General features: G+C 40.2%; 1 protein-coding gene across 2 annotated transcripts in view; it reads left to right on the forward strand.

Annotated features, from left to right (window-relative positions):
- The window catches only part of LOC133458562 (homer protein homolog 3-like), a 67,037-nt gene that overhangs the window by 21,901 nt on the left and 21,961 nt on the right, over nucleotides 1-23,175 (forward strand). For both annotated transcript variants that reach the window (XM_061738594.1, XM_061738595.1), the window contains 3 exons: nucleotides 10,921-11,077; nucleotides 12,384-12,515; nucleotides 12,893-13,000. In XM_061738594.1, the coding sequence (XP_061594578.1) occupies nucleotides 10,921-11,077; nucleotides 12,384-12,515; nucleotides 12,893-13,000 (397 nt within the window). The remainder of the gene's footprint in view (nucleotides 1-10,920; nucleotides 11,078-12,383; nucleotides 12,516-12,892; nucleotides 13,001-23,175) is intronic.

Here is a 23,175-nt window from a genome sequence, read left to right on the forward strand (position 1 = left end):
CCACATAAGATCTTGTTTTGAAAGAGTTTGTGCTGCTTCTCCCAGCTCTAAATAAGAAGAGGGAGAGATCAAGGTATTCAAAATGAGTTTTGAGACACTCTTTCTTGTCGCCTTGACTCAAAATTCCACTTGTTTTTAGTGCTCATTGTAATCTTTCATGTTGACAGATCTTCAGTCTGCCACATGCCAACAGCTGTCTCCTTCTACAGTCATGCAAGCTTTTCCTTTCAGTTAAAAGTTACGCTCATTCATGTTAATTGGACGAGTTGTGTGTGTAGTTTATGGCTTTGCATCACATGCAGACTCTGCTCTTCTTTCCTGAGGTGCATGCCTTCAGACAGGGCCTCTGACGAGCTGATGTGCAGCATTTAAACTCACCTCAAGAGAACTTTAATCCTGTTTTTAATCTGCTCATATCACCAAACGTCGATGTGATGCCACCTGTCTGAGCTGATTAGTGTGCTGGGCTTTTCACAGCGATGTTAAGACGAGCCAAATGTGCCAAATGAATGACGGGACTTTAATATCTGTGGGATCCGCTGCGACTGCTGCGAGCCAGAAAGAAGTCACTCATCATTTCTCATTAAGATAAAAATATGGCTGGAAATCCTGACAGAAGCTACTTGCTTTGATGTTAATTATAATTTCTTTATTTATTTTGACTCATTGCCTGTTAATATCCTGGTTATTTGTTTTGCACACAGATAATTAGTTTTGTTGAATCTAATTAAGTATTTTTATGGCACTGTTCATGTGCCTCATGTTGGAGCAGCAAATTCCTTCTAACATTGATGTAAAAAGTCTTCTACAGATTAGGGTTGTGTATCTCTATCTGTCCTACATACCATTCTAAACATTTATTCATAGTTTATTTATGTGAAAATGTTTTTCTATGTTAACGACATGAATGTTGCATCTAAGCCAACATTTGTGATGACTTACTTGTTTTCATACAAATGCCCTCTTTGTGTGTGTGTATTTTTTTTTTTTTTTACATTTTTTTTGAAGGAACGAAGCCATTTTAACTTTTAGCTGATTTAGACTTCTTCATTAGTTATAATTTGGGTGCTATTTCATGTTGAAATAATCTCAAAGACTGAGTTTAAAAGACTTTTAAAAAAAGTATTTTCTTTCAACCTGACCAACTTGACAGATGGGATGTTGTCCCAAACAAGTGAAGTAACAGTCGGGCTGCACCGTTTATTGAAAATGTATTATCACAATATAAACACGTGCAATGTGTATATATTGCAAAACCAAAAAAATATCATGATGATTGTGTATCGTTCTTCAAGTCCCATTTATTGACACTCTAAATGTCAGTGTATATTTGACCAATCAGATGGAACCTCACTGTCCAAGTGTTTAAGTGTTTAATTTATTTATTATTTAAGTTTCTGCAATAGAAATAACTTATTGTTCAGCGCCTGCTGGGGTTTATTTGTGTTGCAAAGCAGAAAGACATTTGCACCACACTTTTGAGTATTGATTTATCATGTCATTATCGCAATTTTCAATTTTGATATCATATAATGACATGAATATTGCATGTTGTCCTAATGATGTGCAGCCCTGAATTAAAATTTTGTTGCATCTGTTTTTATTTGCATGTAAATGTAATTTACAGAGTGATGTTTCTAAAGTTTGAAGTATGATAATGGTTTAAGGCTCTTGAGTTGTTGTTTTTTATTTATTTAGTTATGGTGGGTCATTAGGGCCACAAGAGGAAGAAGTAGTGTTTTACTGTTAGTGGCCGGGTTTCCCAGATCCAACCTCTCTTAAGGATTTAAGAGAGGTTCAAAGAAGGTTTGAACTAAGAGAGAACCGTAAGATACGGGTGTTTCCCAGATGACTTCTTAACACCGTCCTTTAGTTCCCTCTTTCAGAAGCTCTTTGGAGCAGCTGTCCAGTTCTGAAACCAAATGAATCGATGCCAGGCAAATCGATCACCGATCACTATCAGCGCATTTTTACACGCAGCACTGCCACCTAACGCACTAATTCCCTGCTGCCTGTGCGTTATAATGAAAAATTAAGATGATAAATATAATTCAATGACCCTTTTTCATCCAAACGGTGCGTTACTCCGTTATTTCTGGCTACAGTGAGGCTTTTTTTCCCCACACGCAGAGACCGGGAGAAAACGTGGTGGGCGTGTGTGTGCGTTCAAAAACATGAGCAAAGAGAAGGCGAGTTTCGCAAATCGCAACGTGGAATTACAGCAATCCCTGGTTTTTCGCAGGGGTTATGTTCCAAAAAGAACCCGTGATAAGTGAAATTCTTTTTACAGTTATAGAGGGCTTCTAATTGCGGAGATCAGAACCGCCTCGCACGCATTCCACTGCTCTTCTGCTGTTGCATCCCGACTCGCGCTGCAGCGTCTTTTTATCCTAAACCCCGCGGTGCATGTGTTTTTTCAAGAGAAGAAAATAGTTATGGGTCGTTGTCTTCGCTCTTTTTTCTTCTGGGCAAAAAGATTCTTTAATATAAACCGACACCATTGATTATATTTGAGACTGTAATGAACGATTCATCAAAGGATCTCGTTCTTCAGCTGCTGCTTCCCTGTCATATCACATGTAGGTGCTCGGGTACGGCGCAGGTGTCCCGGCTGCCTGGACAGCCCGGTCCGACATGTATAGCAGCCAAATTATCAAATAAATGATATTCATGATGATCGTTTTATTTGTGCGCATAAAGCATATACAGGAACACACTTGTTATTCCTTATTTTTCTTTTTTTCCCCCTTTGCTGTCACCAATAAATGCTAAACAATATAAATCTAAAGTATAAAATAAATCAAAATTTGTGCGGGGTGCATTGTTTTAATATCTCATTGCTTGCTGTGATATTGATTTGCCTGACGCGGCTGGATCTGTGAGTCTTTGTTCACTAAGATGGTTGGAAAGACTGGGTCAGCAGCATCTTTCATTTCCTTCTTAATGAAAGAGATACTTAAGCTAAGAGCGACTCTGGGAAACGCGATTTTCTTTCACAGGCTCCTTAAGAAGGTTTGAAAGAAGTCTTTCGCTGTTAAGAACTACTTAACTGATCTGGGAAACCCGGCCAGTATTGTTTTCTTTTCACTATCTTTAAAATGATGAACAAAGTTGACATTTTGCGATTTAATTGTAAATGCACCTTTCAAACGATGCTTTAATTTTCAACAAGTTTTTCTTTTTCTTTTTAGCACATAAAACTGTCTGGTTTGTTTTTACAGAGAAGGCGACATCTTTTGTCTCTTCTTCTTCAGGTTTACTGTTTGGCCAAAAAAGTCAAATCCATATATTTTGTTGGGTTACCATTAGCTTTGATTGATGCTTTAACTCTGACGTAATTTCAGTAAACAAATCTTGTAATGATGATGGAATACTTGCATCAGAAGTTACTGATCTTTAGCTTCAGCTGAGAGAGACTTGAATGAAAAAGCCTAAATCTCCATCCTTGGCTGTGACACCATTGTCTATTGTCTATTTCACCTTCAGCAATCTGTGCCAAAATAATACAGTAACAACTATTGTTTGTATGCAAATGTTCAGTAAATCCAACTAAATCCAGCTGGAACAAGCCTTCCTATAGCCAGTGCTGACCTATATAAATGATTGTTTTTCTTGTGTAGACAAAGAACCGAGCTTCCTCCCAGCCTGCATTATCCTCATTAATGTTTGTGTATAATTGACTTGAGAAGAAATGTCTCATTGCCTACATTAACACCGTGCAAACTCTATTAGTTGTGTAATGCTGCATGAATTCACCGAAGGGCCTCTTTAGTCCCTCATTGTCCTGTGAGCTGCTCCCCACCGCTCCTTCACGCAGCAAGTCTGATGTTTGTCTTCAAAGAGAGTTGAACTGCTAATTGGACTGCTAGCCGTTAGCAAATGTTCAGCTTTTTTTGCACAAAAAACATCTTTTTAAATCAGGGGAGCTTCAGTGGCCTTAGGGCTTATGGAAAACAGTAATGATATTCTGTTATCGTTAATGATGACCTCTGATGTGTTTCCCTCTAGCCTTTCATCTGTGTATGAAAGAGCATTTCCTTAATGTTATATTCCCAATTATTGTCTATAAAGTATTGCACAGTTCAGACAGTTTGCTGGGAATGCATTTGCATTTTTGTTATGATGAGAGGCCTGCTTTCTCTGAAATTTAATTCACATCTATATGAAGAATATTAGGTTGTACATAAAAAGAGAGGGATGTTTGTTTGAATGTAAAAAGAGCTATGAAAGTTCACCACAAGGTGATACGAGCAAAATAATCAGTTTCAAGACAAGTGGCTTTCAACATAAAATGACAAATAATTGGGATCTTTTATTATTTATTCAGTATAAAAACAGATGACAGGTTGAGAGAATCTGGGAAACTCTTCACAAATGGCAGATTTGACTTTTTGGCTGTGCACTGCAGCGCATAAAGATCAGTTCTGTAGTGGAAATCATTGCATGTGCTCAAGAACGCTGCTTTAAATCATTATCAGTTTTTATTGAACCCACAAATGAAAGTTAAAAGTCCACCATCAAAAGAAAAATGCAAATATCATCCAGAAACCAGCCGTCATCTCTGAGCTCGTTTAGAATCGACAGAGGCCAAATCAAACAAGACCCAAGTTTTTCATGTTTTGATGGAGCAGAACTTGAATGCTGTATCTATTGGACTTGAGATGAAAGGAGGCATCTTTTTATGAGCACAAAGTTCAAAAGATGACATCTGTGGTTGTGTGCGGCTGTGCATCAGTTGCCTCTTACACAGCACTCTCAAGGTCAGATCTTTTTTTGTATGTGAACGAGCCTTTTTGTTGCTCCTCTGTTCTGCCTTGAAAGGCCGTAATGGAGACGAAACAAAGGCAAGGTGTGCTGTTTGTGCAGAGGTGAGCTGGCATGGAGGAACATACTGCCCTTAGCAACAACGCTCCTGACACCCGGATGATTCAGCAGAGCCTGTATGGTGTGATGACACATTCAAAAGGGCGTTGAGCCACCTCTGTTCAGACTGTGAATCTTTTAAAGGAGACCCTCGGAGGCTTAACAAGGACGGCTTTTTTTGCACGAATATCACACTTTTTTTTAAATTTTATTTAACAGAGCACTAATGAGATGGACAGCTAGCAGATGTAGAATAGAGATTAATTGAATGTGACAAAAAAAGTGTTCCAAGATAGAAATTGCTTACCTTACTTTTTAAGCCATAAGTGTTGCTAGGTAACCCAAAAAAAAAGGATTCTACGATTGTTCAGAGAACTATTACCTCCAAACCAGACTGCTCGAATAAAGACATTGCATAATACTTACAGTAAAAGCAAAACACTTTCAACTGACATGCCAAAGCTTGGCCGTCTTTAAAGTGTAAGCCTGGTCCTGTGATGAACCTCATGCAGGCAGAATTCCCACATGGAAAAGAAAAAAAAGTCTCTAAGTTCTAAGGATTTACACATTCTAATGAAGGAAATATATTCTGGACCCCACCTTAGGTCGTATAATTACTTATTTAAGTTATTCCTGTTTAAAGGTGGTTCTTCAAGCTGCTGTTTAATAAGCTGTGCCTAGTTTATCCTATCGGGGGCAATCCCTCTGGGCTGACAAACTGAGATGGTGGTTCCCCTTTTTAAGAAGGGGACTGGAGGGTTTGTTCCAACGACAGGGAATCGCACTCTTCAGCCTCCCTGATAAAGTCTATTGAAGAGGAAAGACTGATAGATCTTTGAACCTTGGCTTCAGGAGGATAAATGTGGGTTCCTTCCACGTTGTAGAACACCGGGCCAGCTCTACACACTTATGGCGCTTTTACACTAGTACCTACTCAGCGCGACTCGACTCGCCCCCGTTTTGCGCTTTTACACTACGGGTGGAGGCGTGCTGAGTAGATACTTTTTCTGTACCTATTCTGCTGAGGTTCTAAGCGTGCTCTAAGCGGCCCTGGATCTGACGTCATCACACTACACGCCACCGATTGGTCGGGGGGCGGTGCCCTCAGACGTTTGAATCAGGAAGCGGGAATCAGCGCGAGACCGACTCGCGGCTTCATTTTATTCAACAGGCAATGGCAGCGCAAACGTCTGTTTGGTGATCCAACTCTGAGGTGCAGATGTTCATAAACCTGGTGGCTGAGGAGAGAATTAAAAAGGGATCTAGACGGGCGATAAGGAACGACCAGATCTACCAGGAGCTGTGTCACTTCTCCGCCACTCGTGGCTCTCAGCTGACACTTCATCAGAACCGACACAAACAAACAAAATAAAAAGCGTTGCCGCTTAAAGCTTCTTTCTTTTTTTTTTACTTTATTTTTCTATGTGCCACACCATAGTGACGTTCAGTATAACAACAAAAAAAAAACAACAACTAATATACATATATAGACATAAGACAGACACCAACCTCAACATATACATGAAGAAAAAAAAAAAAAAAAAATATATATATATATATATATATATATATATATATATATTAAAAGGACATATCTGAACAACAAACACAAACAAAGCAAAGAGAGGCCTAACATGCCTTTAAAATACCTTTTAACCCCCCTGTTACCTCCCTCCCCTATACATCCCTTACACTTCACTATCTTTTATGTATTAGCCAAAATTCCTATTTTCTCAAATCCTTATTTCCATTCTTATTTCATAAACACAATACAACTAGAGGGAGAGAGACGCACCATGAGAGCAAGTAAACAAACAAGTACATGACAATACCTCCAAAGATAAAAAGATAATAATAATAAAAAAGTAAAAAATAAAAAAATAAAAATAAATAAATAAATAAAAAAATAATAAAAAAAAAACATTAAGTGCTCCCCGTTCAATTGTTGACTCCTCCATATTATTATTATTATTATTATTATTATACTCCTCCATATCGTCAAATAATCCATATTAAAGCTTCTTTCACTCATTTTTTAACTTGATATCGAACACAAGTCACAGACCCAGCCGCACATTTATCATCTCCTGCATGTTCTACATCTTTAGTGTCTTCGTTTAGATCACACAATCAAATACGTCACAGCAGCTTCGCTCCAACCCGCCCACTTCTCATCTGGGTGTCTAGAAACAAACGAGGACAAGGCGAGTGGAGGGGAGGCGTGACGAGGTGTGGTAGGTACTAGTATAAAAGCGCCATTACTGGATTCCTTGTGGGAGCATGGGATTTTTCTCAACCAAATCCATATGTGCATATGTGACTTGGAGATGGAATTTGCCCGTGTTCATTTTGTCATCTTTTTGGGGGGTTCTCCAGGAGTAGGGGATACTGGGTCCTTTGTAACCAGCTTTTCAGAGCCTGCACAGACCGAACGAGAGTTTGGTTCATACAGCCTGTTGGATTAATTTTCAGTTAGAGTTGAGGTCCAACAGGGCTGCCCTTTTGTCACTTGATTCAGTTTATAACCTTTATGGACAGAATGTTTAGGCACAGCCAGAGTGGAGCGGTTTGGTTTGGTCACATCTGCTTTTTTGCAGATGATGTGGTCCTGTTGTGATCTTCAGCTCTCGCAGGGGAATGTGAAGCAGCAGGAAGGAGAATCCGCACCTTTTAAATCCAAGACCACGGTTCTCAGTTGAAAAAGGGTGCATTTGCCTCTTCCGATCTGGGCTGAGGTGCCGCCTCAAGTGAAGGAGTTTATGTATTTCAGGGTCTTATTTACAAGTGAGGGAAGGATGGAGCGGGAGATTGACAGCCGGATTGGTTCACTGGTCTGTTGTGGTGAAGAGAGAGCTGAGCCAATAGGCAAGACCTTCGGTTTACCAGTCCATCTATGGCCATGAATTGTGGGTAGTGACTGAAAGAATAAGATCACAGATACAGGTGGCTAAAATTAGCTTCCTCTGCAGGGCGGCTGGGGTCTCCCTTAGAGAGGGTGTGAGAAGTTCTGTCACTCGGTGTAGAATTGCTGCCGTTCCACATCGAGAGGTTTGGGCATCTGGTGAGGCTTCCCTCGGGAGGGGTTCTGGCCATGTCCAATTAGGAGGATCCGGGGGAGACCCGGGACATACTGGAGAGATTAAATCTCTCGGGCAACCTGGGAACGTCTTGTTAACCCCCCGAGTAGTTAGGCTGCGTCCCAATACTCCCCCTCGCCCTCGTTTTCTTCACTAACCCTAACTTTTGCGCGTTCCCGTGAAGGTAGTGGTGTCCCAATTCCTCTTTTCACCTAGGGGGAGGGGGCATAACGAGGGCTAGGGGCTGAGAATAGTCCCTACGGATCGAGGGTTTGCAGATGCTGACTTGGCGAGCAAGGGGGTATGAAGATTTCCCAGAATGCTTTTCGTCGTCATTTGCGGACTGAATAAAAAAAAAACATGGCGGACATTTCTTATTTTTTGGGAATAAAATCAATATTTTGAGTTAGTTTCTGCATAAAAATGCATTTTGATTACATTTCTCGGCGCAAACCAATATTTTACTTTCATAATATTCACTCAGTGAATGTACATAATCCCTTTTTTGTCCGTTGTTCGCTAAGATCGCGCCGGAATATGGTTACGTAACCTACGTAAGCGACGCCGTAGGTTACGTAAGCGATGCCATAGGCTGCGTCTATTTAACGCGGACCTAAACTCCGGAGCCGGCAGACAGAAATCTCTAAATTTCGGAGCAAATTTCTTAACAGGCGTAGCTACAACTGTTAGATTTCATCTATTAAACCAACATCTTCCTAAATGATTTATTTCAGCCAGCGTAATTCTCAACAGAGCTGCGTCCCAGGAGAGAGTTTCTCTCCCGGGACGACGCAGCAGCTTGACCCGGCGGACACGTCTCTTCTCGGGCTGTGAGCTGAGGTTGCTCCCCGGGGGCGGCGGCTCTTCTCATCTCCGAAAACATCGGGTCAAATTTCTTAACAGGCGTTATTTGGATAAACTGAGCCCCGGTTGCGGATCTTAAGGTTACCTTTATGCCTGAAAAAATATTAAAACTTAATAAAGTGCCATATTAACAGCGCTACAGCTGAAGTTAAAACAGCTTTTGGTTCTCAGCTTCCTGTTCAGGTTAGGGATGAAAACGAGGGGGAGTAGGAGAAATGGGACAGGCACCTGGGCCAAGTGCCCTAGATCTCAAGTGCCCTAAAATCTCCCCCTTCTTTTTTAGGGGTTAGGGAAGAAAAGAAGGGCGAGTGGAGAAAAGAAGGGGGAGTATTGAGATTGGGCCTTAATGGTGGTGGCTGGGAAGAGAGAGGTCTGGACCTTATTACTCAGACTGCTGCCCCACAACCTGGTCTTTGATAAGATTAAGTTCATGAATGGAGCTTTGGTATAGGTTTTGTAAATTAAGTTAAGGTAGTGTTTAATGTGGTGTGAAGTTGTATGTGATTTCACCTTTTATTGATCGTGACTGATCAAAAGGGGGAAGGTGTGATAGATATTTTAATTCGTATTCTTTATAACTTTATTTTTCATGTTTGCTGAGACCTTTGTGACTGTTTACTCCACATCAGAACTATCTGAGCTGCTGTACCAACCCAATGCTGCTTGTCTGGCAGAGCAGCCTTCAGCTGCATCTCACCCCAAAATTTTCCTCCGACTTTCTTTCAGAACAGCTTTGCTTTGTCGCACTCTGGCAGGCTGTGAGGCTGCTTCATGCCGTTGCAAATGCAACTGTTTGCAAAGAATAAACACAATATGTCATGCACATCGTTTTGGTTCAGGCCATTTTCCTTTTTTTATTTTTCCTTTTATACCTAAAAATCATATTTTGTATACTTGTTGAAAGAAGAAGAAAACTAAGAACATGAAAATGCTTGTTGATGTGCATTTTAAATGGATGCTGAGTTGAGTATAAAAGCACAAGTACATTTATGATTCAGCCTCAGTCTGAGTCTTAAATGTACTTCTGCATCTGAGAGTACCACAGTCTTCTGATATGACTGTTTCATTTTGCTTGTTACATTTCATTGTTTTTATAGCAAAGTCCTTTTGAATTTCAACTTTTTTTTTGTTCTCCCTTAGGATTATAAAAGTTGCCAAACAAGAAAAGTTTTTGTTTCTGTGTTACGAGTGAAATGCTCCAAGGTGCTGGGCTAGTGAGAGCTGGCTGCCCTCACTCTTGTAAGGATGACCCCCCCTTCAGTTTGTCCCAATAAATAAACCTTGAAGGCTGAAAGACGGTGAACTTTGTTCTTTTATGTAACTCTTTCTCAGGTATACACCTCAGGCTCTATTCTGTTTGTGATAAAGGTGGATGTCAGGTGAAGACTTCAGGCTAGGAGGGATATATTTAACCTCTGTTACAACTGAAAAGTGTTGGAACAGACTGCTGCCAAAACACAGAAAACAATAAAAAAGCAACACAGGAGCTTTCTAGCATATGGTGTTTCTTGTATCTTTTGTAAATTAAATCTGGCAGAATATTTTTTTTTTTAAGTAAAATGATTTATTATTTGAATTAAATGCTAGTTTATCAGCCTCCTATGTTTTCTTTTTAAGTCAAAACCTTTTAATATCTGATACTGATCCAAATCACTGTCTCTAACCATGTTGACTCCTGCAGTGGAGGGACAACTTGAGTGCTTAGTTGTTATTGCAAATGCTCCAAAACAAGCTCAAAAATCAGATCATCTGGAAAAACTGTTTTGGTTCAGCGAAGGACACAATTATTTGGCTAGTTGAGAAATAATGAGTTTGGAGATCAGTATCTGACTGAGAGGCTGACACTCGACGCCGCTCAAAGCTATAATGATGAAACTTGTACAACAAAATCAACGTGGGACAACAGACATATATTCATTTGTGATTCTTCTTCTTCTCTAATGTAAAACAAGTTTTTCATATCTGTTTCAGTCACAACTAAACAACCAAAACTCCTTTTTTTTATTTATTATATTTAATGCGACACAGAATAACCTGTAACTTTAAATTAGGGTTTAAAGCCCTAATTAAGGCCCTAACCCTAACGTTTCTCGTTTTTCCATCCTGTGTTTTGAAGGGAGCAGCCCATCTTCAGCGCCAGAGCTCATGTCTTCCAGATCGACCCGGCCACCAAACGCAACTGGCTGCCGGCCAGCAAACATGCCGTCACCGTGTCCTTCTTCTACGACGCTAGCCGCTCCGTCTACCGCATCATCAGCGTGGGCGGGACGAAGGTAAGACCTTTACACGTTAAAACATGTATGTATACGATCACATGATGCAATTGTGGTCACATGGTTCAAATCTGTCTGACGTGGGGACGTTGGGGCAATTTCACACGTAGTTTGCCTGTAACTGCATGGAAAGAGAGAACAAGTTCATATTTTCTGTTGTTCTCAACTAACGTAAAACCATATGTATCAACTCTGACGGTGCAACCAACCCTTCATGTGTAGTTTATCAAATGTTTCTGTCTTGCATTATAATTTACTCACTTTGTGTAAGGTATCTAGGGATTCCTGTTTATTTATTTGTATACAAAATAGTTTACCTTTCAGATATAGTTTTTGTGGATGAATGCATTAGTTGTCTGCAGGGTATTTCCAACGTAGCCACATTGATAATGCAGCATTCCCAGCGATGTGAAAGTCCAAACGCTGACAGGATGTCTTGGTCGTAATTGAAATTTGGAGAAAACCCAGCCAGTTGTGCCAACTTGTCCCTTTGAGACAAGAGGCTTTTGGAGACGAGACTAAAGAAGCAGTTTGGCAAACAATCCACCTTTCCTGGCTGTTTGAGAAATTTGCTGAACAGCTCATCACACACTTCTCCCCCGCTATCCTCTCTTCATGCGTCCTGGTTTCTGCTCGTTTTTTGTCTTCATTTGCAGTTCTCCGTTTGTGGATCTTTTTACCTGTATGTACTCCAGATTGTAAGGAACTCGCCCTCTAAATGTGACCTTTGTCAGGTTTTTTTTATTATTATCATCTCTGTGTGGTTTTATTATTGCTTCATCCTAAAGAAAATGGATTTGTTTGGTATTTGGCGATGAGCTGCCGTGCAGTGAATGGATGGCCTCTTGCTATTCAAAGGGCCGTTCGGCACATTTTGCTGGTCAGAAGTGTTAGTATAAAAAAATAACAAACAGCCTTAATGAATTTGACATTTAAAGCTGACCAGGTATTATTCATAATCCGCCTGGTTTGTTCTGGAAATTGTCAACTTGAAATCAGGCTTTTTGAAGAATGTCTGATATATCGATAGTGTTTTTTTGTGACTTAAACAATTTTGGTGGGAAGCCTCTTTTCCTCCCTTCTTTTATCTAGGTTTCAGGTTTGTGCCTGGGGTCATTTATTCTGTATTCTCACATATTATGAAAAATATACAGTGTTCATCTTAATTACATCATATTAAACAGAGCCCTCTTATTTATTTCTGTGTAGCATCTTGTCATTTACTAATGATCAGTCTGCTCCTGCAGGGGTCATTTTTCTGCTCGTAATTCATGACATTAATTATATTAACTGTCTGTGTTGTCAGGCCATCATCAACAGCACAATCACCCCCAACATGACTTTCACCAAGACCTCCCAGAAGTTTGGTCAGTGGGCGGACAGCCGGGCCAACACCGTCTACGGGCTGGGCTTTTCCACAGAGCAGCACCTTCAGCAGGTCAACTCCATCCACACCCACAGCAGCCGCTCTCAAAAGTCTTTCAGGATAGTCGTGTTACTTCATATTATCACCTTTTGTGTCAGCAATCAATACGCCCAAACAGTATCTAAGCCCCTCCTGTTATCTCCCCTCCCCTTTTTTAGATTTCACAAACCATGTTTCCGTTAGTGAGATTTATTTCTATCGAGGCAGGAACCCGAGCTGTTTTACTTCAACCTCAGATGAAGCTCTTATCAGACTGACTTTAAACAGAAGCAGCACTGTATGAGTAACACACACAAAGCAGACGTAGAGGTGGTCAAATGTAGAGCAGAGATAAAGAAAATCATGTTTCCTGCTCATGACTCTGGTCTTTTGTCTCCCTCCACCTGCAGTTTGCAGAGCAGTTTAAGGAGATAAAGGAGGCAGCTCGTCTGGCGAGAGAAAAGTCTCAGGAGAGGTTTGAACTGGCCAATCCTGCTCTCAACATCGCAGCTCCTCAGGTGAAGCGCTGCTGTACTTCATTTAAACTCTGAAATAACAAGTTATCTTCTTATTCTGGTTTATTAGAGCAACCCCAGGGTAGGGAATGAAAACTCCTTATACCTCCACGCGCTTGAACATTTCAAAATCAATTTGTTGCTCGGGGTATAACCGGTCTGACACTGTATGATTACATTTACATAGTAATTAACTTTTTTTTTCTTGTTTTATCGCCAAAGATAAGTCGTTTAATTGCCCATTTGCTGGAGGAAAATTAGCTTTGTATATGCTGTGCTGTAACCAGGAACTGTTTTCGGGAAATTATATACAAATTATCCTCAAACGCTGTATATTTCTTAAAGCACACACCTCCATGCTTACCCTGGCGATTTCAGTGCATCATTAAGTGCAGTTTGTCAGCCAGTGCTGCATGCCGTGTACTGTGTAGTTCATGTAATTGAAACAGTCAAAGATATGAGCCGGGAATTCTGCACGTTTATTACTGACAGGGGTTGCCATTTTGCAATGTAGTAGAAGGACGGGACCAGCTACAAGTTTTCAGCCGAGAGGAGAAGGATGCATCATTAGAGTTGTTAGTAGAGACTGTTGAGCAGAGGTGGACAGAGTACTCGACCCCAGTACTTGAGTAAGAGTACAAATACTACTGGTCAAAATTTACTCCGTTACAAGTAAAAGTAGCTCAGTCAAAATATTACTCGAGTAAGAGTAGAAAAGTACTTGCTTTTAAAGGTACTTAAGTATCCAAAAGTAAATGCTTTTAAATTTACTTTAAGTAAAAGTAAGAGTAAGAGTAAATTTCTTATTTTTCACATCAGTAAATTACTATATTTTTTCTAAATTAATTTAAGTTGTAAAGTTTAAGTTGTAAATGTCCGTGGTTTGTCTGTGTCCTCGTTTTTTACTCGGTCGAACTCAAACATTGAGTTAAGATACGGCCAAGGATTTTGTGAATTGTTGCGGCTATGTCTTCACGTATTTCCGCTTTACGTACATCCCAGTGGAGAGCGTGCACTGTGATAGGTCTCCTCCTTTGACAAAAACAGCTTGTGTCCAATAGGATTTTAGGGAAGAAGAAAAAAAAGCAGACCTGAAAGTAACGAGTACTTTTCAGCCTTCCTAGAAATTTACTCGAGTAAAAGTAAAAATATTTGTCTTGGAAATGTATTCAAGTAAGAGTAATAAGTACCAAAGAAATCTAATACTCAAGTAAAGTACAAATCCTCTGGATATGTACTTAAGTACAGTACTCAAGTAAATTTACTCCGTTACTGTCCACCACTGCTGTTGAGAAATGAGAGCCCAGGGAAGAGGCGTTGCCTGTTTCCCCCTTTTAAGACACCAGGAGGTCCAGGGTATGTTGTTTCATGTGGGATAAACGAGTGTGAGCACGGCTTCTTACCAACTGCTTTGTCTCAAAGTCTCTGAGGAAACCAATTGGACCTGTAACATATGATTCACCTCTTCATTTCACTCCCTAACAAGAAATGCAACCCGGGCATCATAACTGATGACTACTTGTCCTCCTCCCACTGTGTTGCAGCTGCCTCTCTGTCATGCCGATTTAGATTTTAGACTTCATGCCTCCTAACTACTGGTACAGGAATAATGAAAATGCCGTAGATGGTCCAGATCAAATACCTGATCTGGTATTTGATCAACCGATAATTCCTGTTTGACGTCTGCTGGCTCCACATGGTCGCCCCAATCCAATTCACGCCACTAAACTGCCTACAGAGGACTATCTAAACTCAGTCTTCCAGGCTTACAGTATCGCGTTCCTGTTGGAAGTGTAATCTGGTACTACACACTAGGCATGGGACGATATGAAAATTTCATATCACGATATTAGTGGACAAAAATATCACGATTACGATATTATCACGATATTAGCGCGTCGCTTATAAAATTCTTAAAATGCAAGGAAAAACACTAACCGTGGATCCACTGGTTCCTTCAGAACATTTATTCTCAAATCATTCTCAACACAGTGACACTTGAGGTAGAGAAAAAATAGTGTACTGTAAATGTTATGCATTACAAAGTGTAAACTATAGTACCGGTACTTATTTGAACTTTCTTTTTTTGTAAGAAAATACTTCCCTGAGAGTCGAAAGAAATAAGTGACAAATAGAAATAAAGTGACAAAGTAGAGCCAAATGCACACTGATTGTATTACTCTCTGAAACCTTAACAGTGGCTGGCTGCCTGCTACTTAGTACGGCTCTCTGGAAAAATAATAAAATAAAGGCACTGCTCTGTAGTATACAAAACAAAAGCTGCATGGCCAACACAAAGATTGAGTGAAAATAAAGTGCCACAGTAGTCAAATGCACACGGATTGTACTACTCTCTGAAAAAATATTAAATAAATAATAATAATAAATAATATTAATAAAATACATGAAAAAAATAACACTGGCTTCTACCTGGCCTTGTGTGACAAAAAAATTAAAAAAAATAAAAAAATTGGGCGATAATTACAGTACCCCACGATAACGTTATCCGTTTTTTAGCGCGATATACGATAATATCGTATATCGCCCCATGCCTACTACACACAAGGCAGTCTCAATCCAGACTTTTTTCATTTGTGGCTGCATAAAGTTGGAACAAGCTTTCTAATCTTTTCAGAGCACTGGCATTTCTCTGAACTGTCAAGAATCTTTTGAAGGCTCATCTCTTTAAAAGATAAATTCCACTTTTAATCACAGACTGAACAAAAAGAACTGAGCAGAATTTTATTTTATTCTTTCCATCATATGTTCCTTTTAAAACGCAAATATTTGCACTTCGTGATAAAAGCAGCTTCGCTATCTAAGTTGGTTTGGTCATTACTCAAAATGATTTATATTAGTTTAGAAGTAATCGGGGGGAGGGAGAAATATCCATGCATGTCTGCACAACAGTTACAGACTGTAACACCTGTCTCTGGGTCAATGTGGCAGAAGAACAGCCGTATCCAGCACGCCGATGTGCATTCAGAACACACACACGGTCAAAGTGTTGGACAGATACCCGACTGGCTGCTCCATTATTCTCCCACTGGTTAACTCCATTAGAAGATTTCATGCATGACAAATGAAGATGGGAGGCAGAACGTGTGGAAGGTGTGTAAAGAGGCAGAAAGGACTGGGTCTGAAAGAAAGAATAATGAGGGACCTAGATGGGAAAAGAAAAGAGGAGCGAACAAGCGAGGGAGCAGAATCATCTATAATTGAAAGGAATCTGGCAGTCGCTGAAGGGACGGTGGCCAGCTTCCATCCCGCCAGTCTTGGTGGGATCTGGGTGGAGAAACTCGATGCCGTTCAGGTGGGGAAGGGAAAGTTTTCCTGCAGTGGAACATTTTACCTCCCATTTCTCACAAAAACATTTTCCAAGCAGTGACTTATTTCTTGTATTTTTTTATCCACCCCCCCCCCGGTAGAGTAGTAAGAGGCAGAATGGTGTTTGGAGAAATATCAGCAATAACACCACAACTAATACTTGTCCTGTTTGAGAACCGGTTATGAAATTGCACAAAATTGGAGGAAAGCGTGTCACGTACAAACATGTGGAACTCTCTGAGTGGCTCTGCCAGTCGTTTTTAATCAATAGGAAAGTGTGTGTGACTGTTGTAGCAGCATAGGGCTGGGCGATATGGACCAAAAGTCATATCTCGATATTTTTAAATGGCGATACTCGATATATATCTCGATATTTTTTCTGTGCCTTAATTGGGGTTTCCCCCAAAGCATTATAGCATAGCATCTCTGTTAGCTTCATTTTTTTCTGAGGCAAACCCTTAAAAAAAACAGTCAGTTTTAATACAAAGCCTCGTGCCAAATGTCACACAGGTACCTTTTGTTAACAGAGGTCTGCACAATATCAAAATGTATAAAACAAATGAAATAAAAATAAACTGCCTGCATATATAGAATAAAAATGCTTCTTGAATAAAATAAAACAAATATCCCTTTCCTGCATAAGAATTACATTAAAATACACTGTGCAATTAATACAATGTAGACAGTAACAGGCAGACTTTTCCACTGAGGTTGACAGTTGTGCAAATAACAAAACATTTTTGCAAATCTCAAATAAAATATTCAAGTCAATTTGTCACAAAATAAGCTATATAAAAATCATTAAAAAAAAAATGTAAAAAAAAAAAAAAAAATCTTTTTTTTTTTTTTTTAAATCGATATAAACGATATTGTCTCGTACCATATCGTGTTTGAAAATATATCGATATATATTAAAATCTCGATATATTGCCTAGCCCTATAGCAGCATACTGTAGATCTGAAACTGAGTGGAGCACTGTGTCATCCCTTTTGTGTGCTGGGTGTAACTTTCTGGAAGGACCCACTCAGCAGGTCTGGGAGACTGCAGAGTCACAGTCCAGCCCCAACATCAGCTCTGAGACGCTCAGATAAGAGCGAATGGTTGTGTCTTAAGATATTTATTTGACGAGGCTGAGAGAAAACACCTCTGGAATCGACAAAACAAGGCATCAATATCAAGAAGGTCACACACAAGAAGATCCAAGCAGAAATGGGGCAGTGTTTTATTACCGTACGTGACTTTTAATAGCAAAGCTTTAGTACATTTTAGGAAACTTTAATGGCCCAAATGATGAATCTGAGGAGACTTCATTTTAGGTTTGTTTTAGAGGGAACATGACTGCAGGAATTACTCAAGCTCCCATCATCACCGTTAGTGAATAAATGGGAGCGTTCCAAAAGAACATTTAATACATCGACTCTTTTATTAATAGTAAACTGTGCCAACCTGGCCCTGTTCACGGTCCTGTTCACGGCCATGTTCACGGTCCTGTTCACGGTCATGTTCACGGCCCCGGTGCCTCCAAAGCATGTTTCTTGAGCCTCAGTTCTGATCTGTGAGCTTTGTGCATTCACACCACATATAATACTTGATTATTGTTTATATCAGTTTCTCTGCTGAAAGGAAAAGCATATACAACGTCCTCCCCACTTAGCTTTTTCTTTAATCCATTGTGACTTTACAACGTTTTATTGTTCAGTAACTGCTGAGAGGGTGCAAGAGTAGGCCACCTTGTCAGGTGTGCCACAGTCAGTGCGTACACATGCAGCGATTCAACATGGTTGCAGATCTGATCAGATAATGACATGCAGAAGATTGGATCACTTGTCTGATTATACATGCTGTTCTGAGATCAGACTGAATCAGATTGAATAAACCACTGTAACCAGAGCATGGCTGACTCCGTGACGCTAGGTGACGCTGTACCCGAGGTAACCATGGTAACCATTTCAACAAAGAGCCACTTCCGGTTGACCTCCGCTTAACAACAAGGAAAGGAAAAAGTGCATTCTAACTGCTTTCCTATTAATAATCTGTCTAAAACAGCCTTTCTCAACCTTTTTTCAGTCATGACACCTTTCAAAAGTGAATAAAATCTCACGACACCCCAGAGTAAAATATAATTAAAAACCACACTGCATCGCTCTGACTGTAAATGCATAAATCCTGTTTATTTTGTTTTTTTTATGCCACAGTTTGCAGATTGATTGTTGATGCGTGGGCTAACGTGTCTGCTGGGATTATTTTGCGAGCTTTTGCAAAAGCGTGCATTTCCGAGGCGCCGCACGGCACGGAACGTGACTCTGACAGCGAGGAATCCGGACTGGCACAGCTGATTTAGCGGAGCTCTTTAATGCAGAAACAGAGGATGAGACTTAATGGGTTTGATTAATGTAAAAACTGAAATAAAGTAGCCTACAATCAAACAAAGTTTTGCTCCCGCTGTATTTTTAAATACGCACACTCCTGTGCCTGTGTGCGTGTGTGTGTGTGTGTGTGTGTTCTTGTGTGTGTGCCGTTTCGGTCGGCCCGTATGGTCGCGAAAATACAGTATTTATATATGAAATGTCAGAATAGGAAATATTTTGACGACACCCCAGGGAGCTACTACTGAGCAGCGTTGCGTCGTCTCCTTTCACTTCCGGGTGAATCCCCTCCCCCGGGGGAAAACCCCACCCGGGGGAAATTCTCGAGCATGCGCAGACTGTAATATCCATGTCTCCGTTCACATGGCATTAACAAGGCGGTTGCGACTGGCTTATCTAGGTGCTGCAAGCGGGTTGATGAATCCAGTCTGATCAGATTACTTGACTGACTTAAGGTGTTCACATGCAGTTTAAAAGTCAGTACGATGTGTGCAAATGATCTCCAACCAGCTTGAATCGCTGCATGTGCACGTACTGAATGTCAAGCACCCAGCCGCAGCTAGACGTGACTTCAGTTTGCTTTTTACATAAAGTCTCGTAAAGTCCCCCTTCATCAATACAGTTTAAAAACAAGATGTTTACATAAATAATAAAATAACAACTATTAACATATAATACAGGCATTCAGTCACGGTAACATCAGAGGTCTGGGCTCACGCTTCTTACATGACTGCACTTACAGTCACAGAGAGTGAATGTTTTCTGTAAAATTATGAGCAAAGATCAAAATAAGGTCCTTTTGGACACCTGGTATTAAATTCCACCCAGTGATCTGATCACATGTTAAATGCTAAGTAAGAGTGTCTGTTCACATTGGTTATAACAAGTGTCTCCAATTGCGTCTCAAGTGGCAAGTAGTGATCGGATCTCGCTCCCCTGCCCCGCATGTAAATAAACAAGTACATGACTTCAGAGGATCGAAACAGAAATGTGATGTCTCGGATCTTAAAAGAACAGCCGAGGGAGGGAAATCAAAGCGACAGAACACAACACGTTGTGATCGCTTTGCATGTTGTTGTCAAGTTATGTATTTCATTGTGGCCCAGGATGCATTGTGTTTCCACTGCTCAAAGGATGTGGCCACATGAGGCCCAGGCCACCTCCAAATGCAGTCTCATTGATTGGATCTCGCCTCCTTAAATCCTTTCAGGCTGCATTTACACCTGTACTTGAGGCTGTCCACTCATGATGGGATCACTCAGGATTTAAATACCAGATATAAGCAGCACCTAAAAATAACTTTTCACATTAGCACTTCAGCGTCAGCAATTCATGGTCAAAGTTGTATACACTTTGACACAAGTCAGCTGTTGATTTCACAACTTGAGATCTGACAAATATAATACTTTATTTGAGCAAAGCACTTCTTTCACACATGCGCTGCAACCCTGAAATGTTCTTGACTTTCTCCTGAGGGGTGTCAGGCCTTAAATGTCCTCGTCAGGCAGGATTTTTTTTTTTTTTGAGAAATGGCAAGGACTTTATCTATGCATCCAGCTGGTATTCAATTTGGATAAGAGCAAACATGCGAGGAGGGCAGGGATTTTCTTTTTTACTTGATATGCTGGAGAGAGAAATCTACTTCTTGGATCTTCCTCCTCTACCGGAGGCTGTACTCCTTCACACCATGACATTTCCAGCTGTGAAAACTCGTCTCACATGAACACCCACCTGCTTTCTGGAGCATGTGTTGAAGGGCAGCCGTGGACAATCACACGTGTTTTAGCCATCAAACACAAAGAAAGAAGATGTGGATAGAAAAAGAGAGAGCCGTGTATGGAAACTGGTTTCACACGTGTGTTGATTTTTGCCTGACTGGTAGTGGCACAAACCAAATGGATTTCTTGCCCCTGCATGTTTGCTTGTTGGCAGGCAGGAGCTGCTGCAGGACGTTTTCTTCACCGCATACATCACACAAACCAGCAGCCACATAAATGGAACAACGTCCCCATTCTAGCAACAATGAAGAGAAATATCTAGTACAGCCATCACTTAAGTAAGGTTAAAGGGTTTTATCGATAAAGACATTTGTTGTGTATTTGCCTTTGCATCAGGACAAAAAACTAATGAGTAGGGGTGGGCAAAAATATCGATATGGCAATATATCGCGATACTTTTCCAGCCGATTCAATATCGATATTCAAAATTTGAATATCGATTTTTTTTATTTTTTTTTTATTTTTTTTATTTATTTTTTTTTTATATTTTTTATCCCCGATTCTTTTCCCAGTGCTCCTACCTAAGTGACAGTCCTGGGCATTGCCACTCTCTACCAACCCTGGGAGGGCCCTGCACTGAGCTCAGGTTTTATTTCACGTTTGATTTCATTTTATAATTTATTTTTTATATAACACAATTGCCTGTCCTTAAAAAATGAAAAATAATGGACAGAGGTTTATTTATTTATGGATTTATATCTATACTGACTGATCACTGTGCCTGTCCTTGGTTTTAGTACCCATCTTTCTTGTGTTTATTATCATTTGCCACATAATTAAAGCAACATCATACTAAATTTAATGTTAATTTCATATGATGTAAATAATATGAAAAACATATACAAATATGTTGTAACTTTAGCTTGTATAGTTATAATAAAACATTGTTTTGACTCAGTTTGTCCCATGAATTGTCACTATAATCTGATGAACGTGCAACTGGGATTTTAAGATCCATCACTATCATCTGATGTACATATATACAACTTGGATTTTAAGATGTGTAATGCATTTTTAAATTTTTCGGTGAACTATGTAGAATATAATAATCGGGATATCGCATAATCGGGATATCGCAATGTGTATCGTATCGTGGCTCAAGTATCGTGATGCGTATCGTATCGTGAGGTCCTTCCCAATACCCACCCCTACTAATGAGCATAACTGTTTAAGCGCAGCATACTGTCCTTATGTTTTCATATATTCATATATTTTTAAAACTTAAAAAGTTAGTTCCAGTGTTTCTAATGCACTGACCTCAGATCTGCAGAGTGTGATGGTGACTATAATTTTCATGTCTCAGTTCATATGAAAACAGCTGAGCAGATGTGCCCCAATGTCAATGGAACCGTGCATTACAAGCAGGGACTCCTGATGGTTAATAATATCAATGACGGGTTTACAAGGGGGAATAATCTGTGGATGTCAAGACAACTTTCACAATTAATGCCAATATAGGCGACTAAGTTGATAATAACTAGTGACAAACTGCACCAAGAGTTGGCTGCAGGGCAAACCAGCTCCTCTGGACCAAACGCTGCATGACAGTGTTGCTTTGACACGCAGTGTTTGGTTTGGTAGGATGTTTACGTCATGAAAGAAGGCTGCTCTTTAGATGTATCTGCTATGCGAAAGCAGTTTTGGGAATTGCACACTTTTTTTTTCTTAGGTTAGTCTGAACAGACCACTACTTTCTGAGCCGTATTGTTAACCTGACACTTCAGAGAGTTCAGCTGTGATTGGAGGTCACATGAAAACACATGTGCATCTCAAACACAAGTGCTGCAGACTAGCCTGGCCTGCCCTTTGTGACAATTCTCTCAGGTAAAAAGCTTCTTTAAGGTTAGGTAGACTTGTCGGCTGCTCACAGGTGTATAGTCGAGTTGTGCCAAGGCCTAAACTGAGTGTTAATCCGTCTTTGGAGCGGGAGTTGCTTGTGTTTATAACAGACATATTTCACGTCTCCTACTCACAGCCAGTTCTATTGGTACAGAAAAAACACTGACCCAATCTAGACGGGGCGGGGGTTTGTTTTATGTGATGACTCATAAAGGCGCATCCAGGAGCCGCTATCCAAAACAACTAAAATAGATGCAGAATTGCTAATTACACCATGGTCCTTGAAACAGAGCTAAGCTTAAAACCCAGAGTAACAAACTGCTTATGTATATCAGAACTTGGATGACTGGCCAGGCTAAGTGCTGGCAGCTTCATTATCATTATTTGATGGTTACAGTGAATTTATGTCATGTAAAAGCTGATAGTGCTTCTCGTGTTGATAGCTGTTTAATAGTAGGTGCTGATAACTCTGGAGCCAGTATTAGTCTACATGTTTAGTCTACATACTTATCCCTGATTGTAGAGAAAAGTATCTCAGTTTAAAACCAGCTCACGGCTGCTCCTGATCGGTCTGGACGTGTGTGACATGGAGCCGATCGATGCTGTTACGGACTGTGAGCACATGAGGGTGAGAAACGTATGAGCCCCGGTGCCAGATATTGACGAGTGCTTCACTGTGGCTAAAACCAGTTAAGAGATCCATTAAGGCTGTTCTGCTTTTTAAACAGTTGCCAATATGTGAAAACATTTCAGCATATGGTAATAAAGCCTCTGGTAAATGTAATGTAATATTCTTTATTGGAGCAAACTGTGCAGTACGAAGGGCAGAGTATACGAATATTCAACAAAATATTGATACCAATAATG

The sequence above is a fragment of the Cololabis saira genome, chromosome 13 (assembly GCF_033807715.1).
Source record: "Cololabis saira isolate AMF1-May2022 chromosome 13, fColSai1.1, whole genome shotgun sequence".
Lineage (NCBI taxonomy): Eukaryota > Metazoa > Chordata > Actinopteri > Beloniformes > Belonidae > Cololabis > Cololabis saira.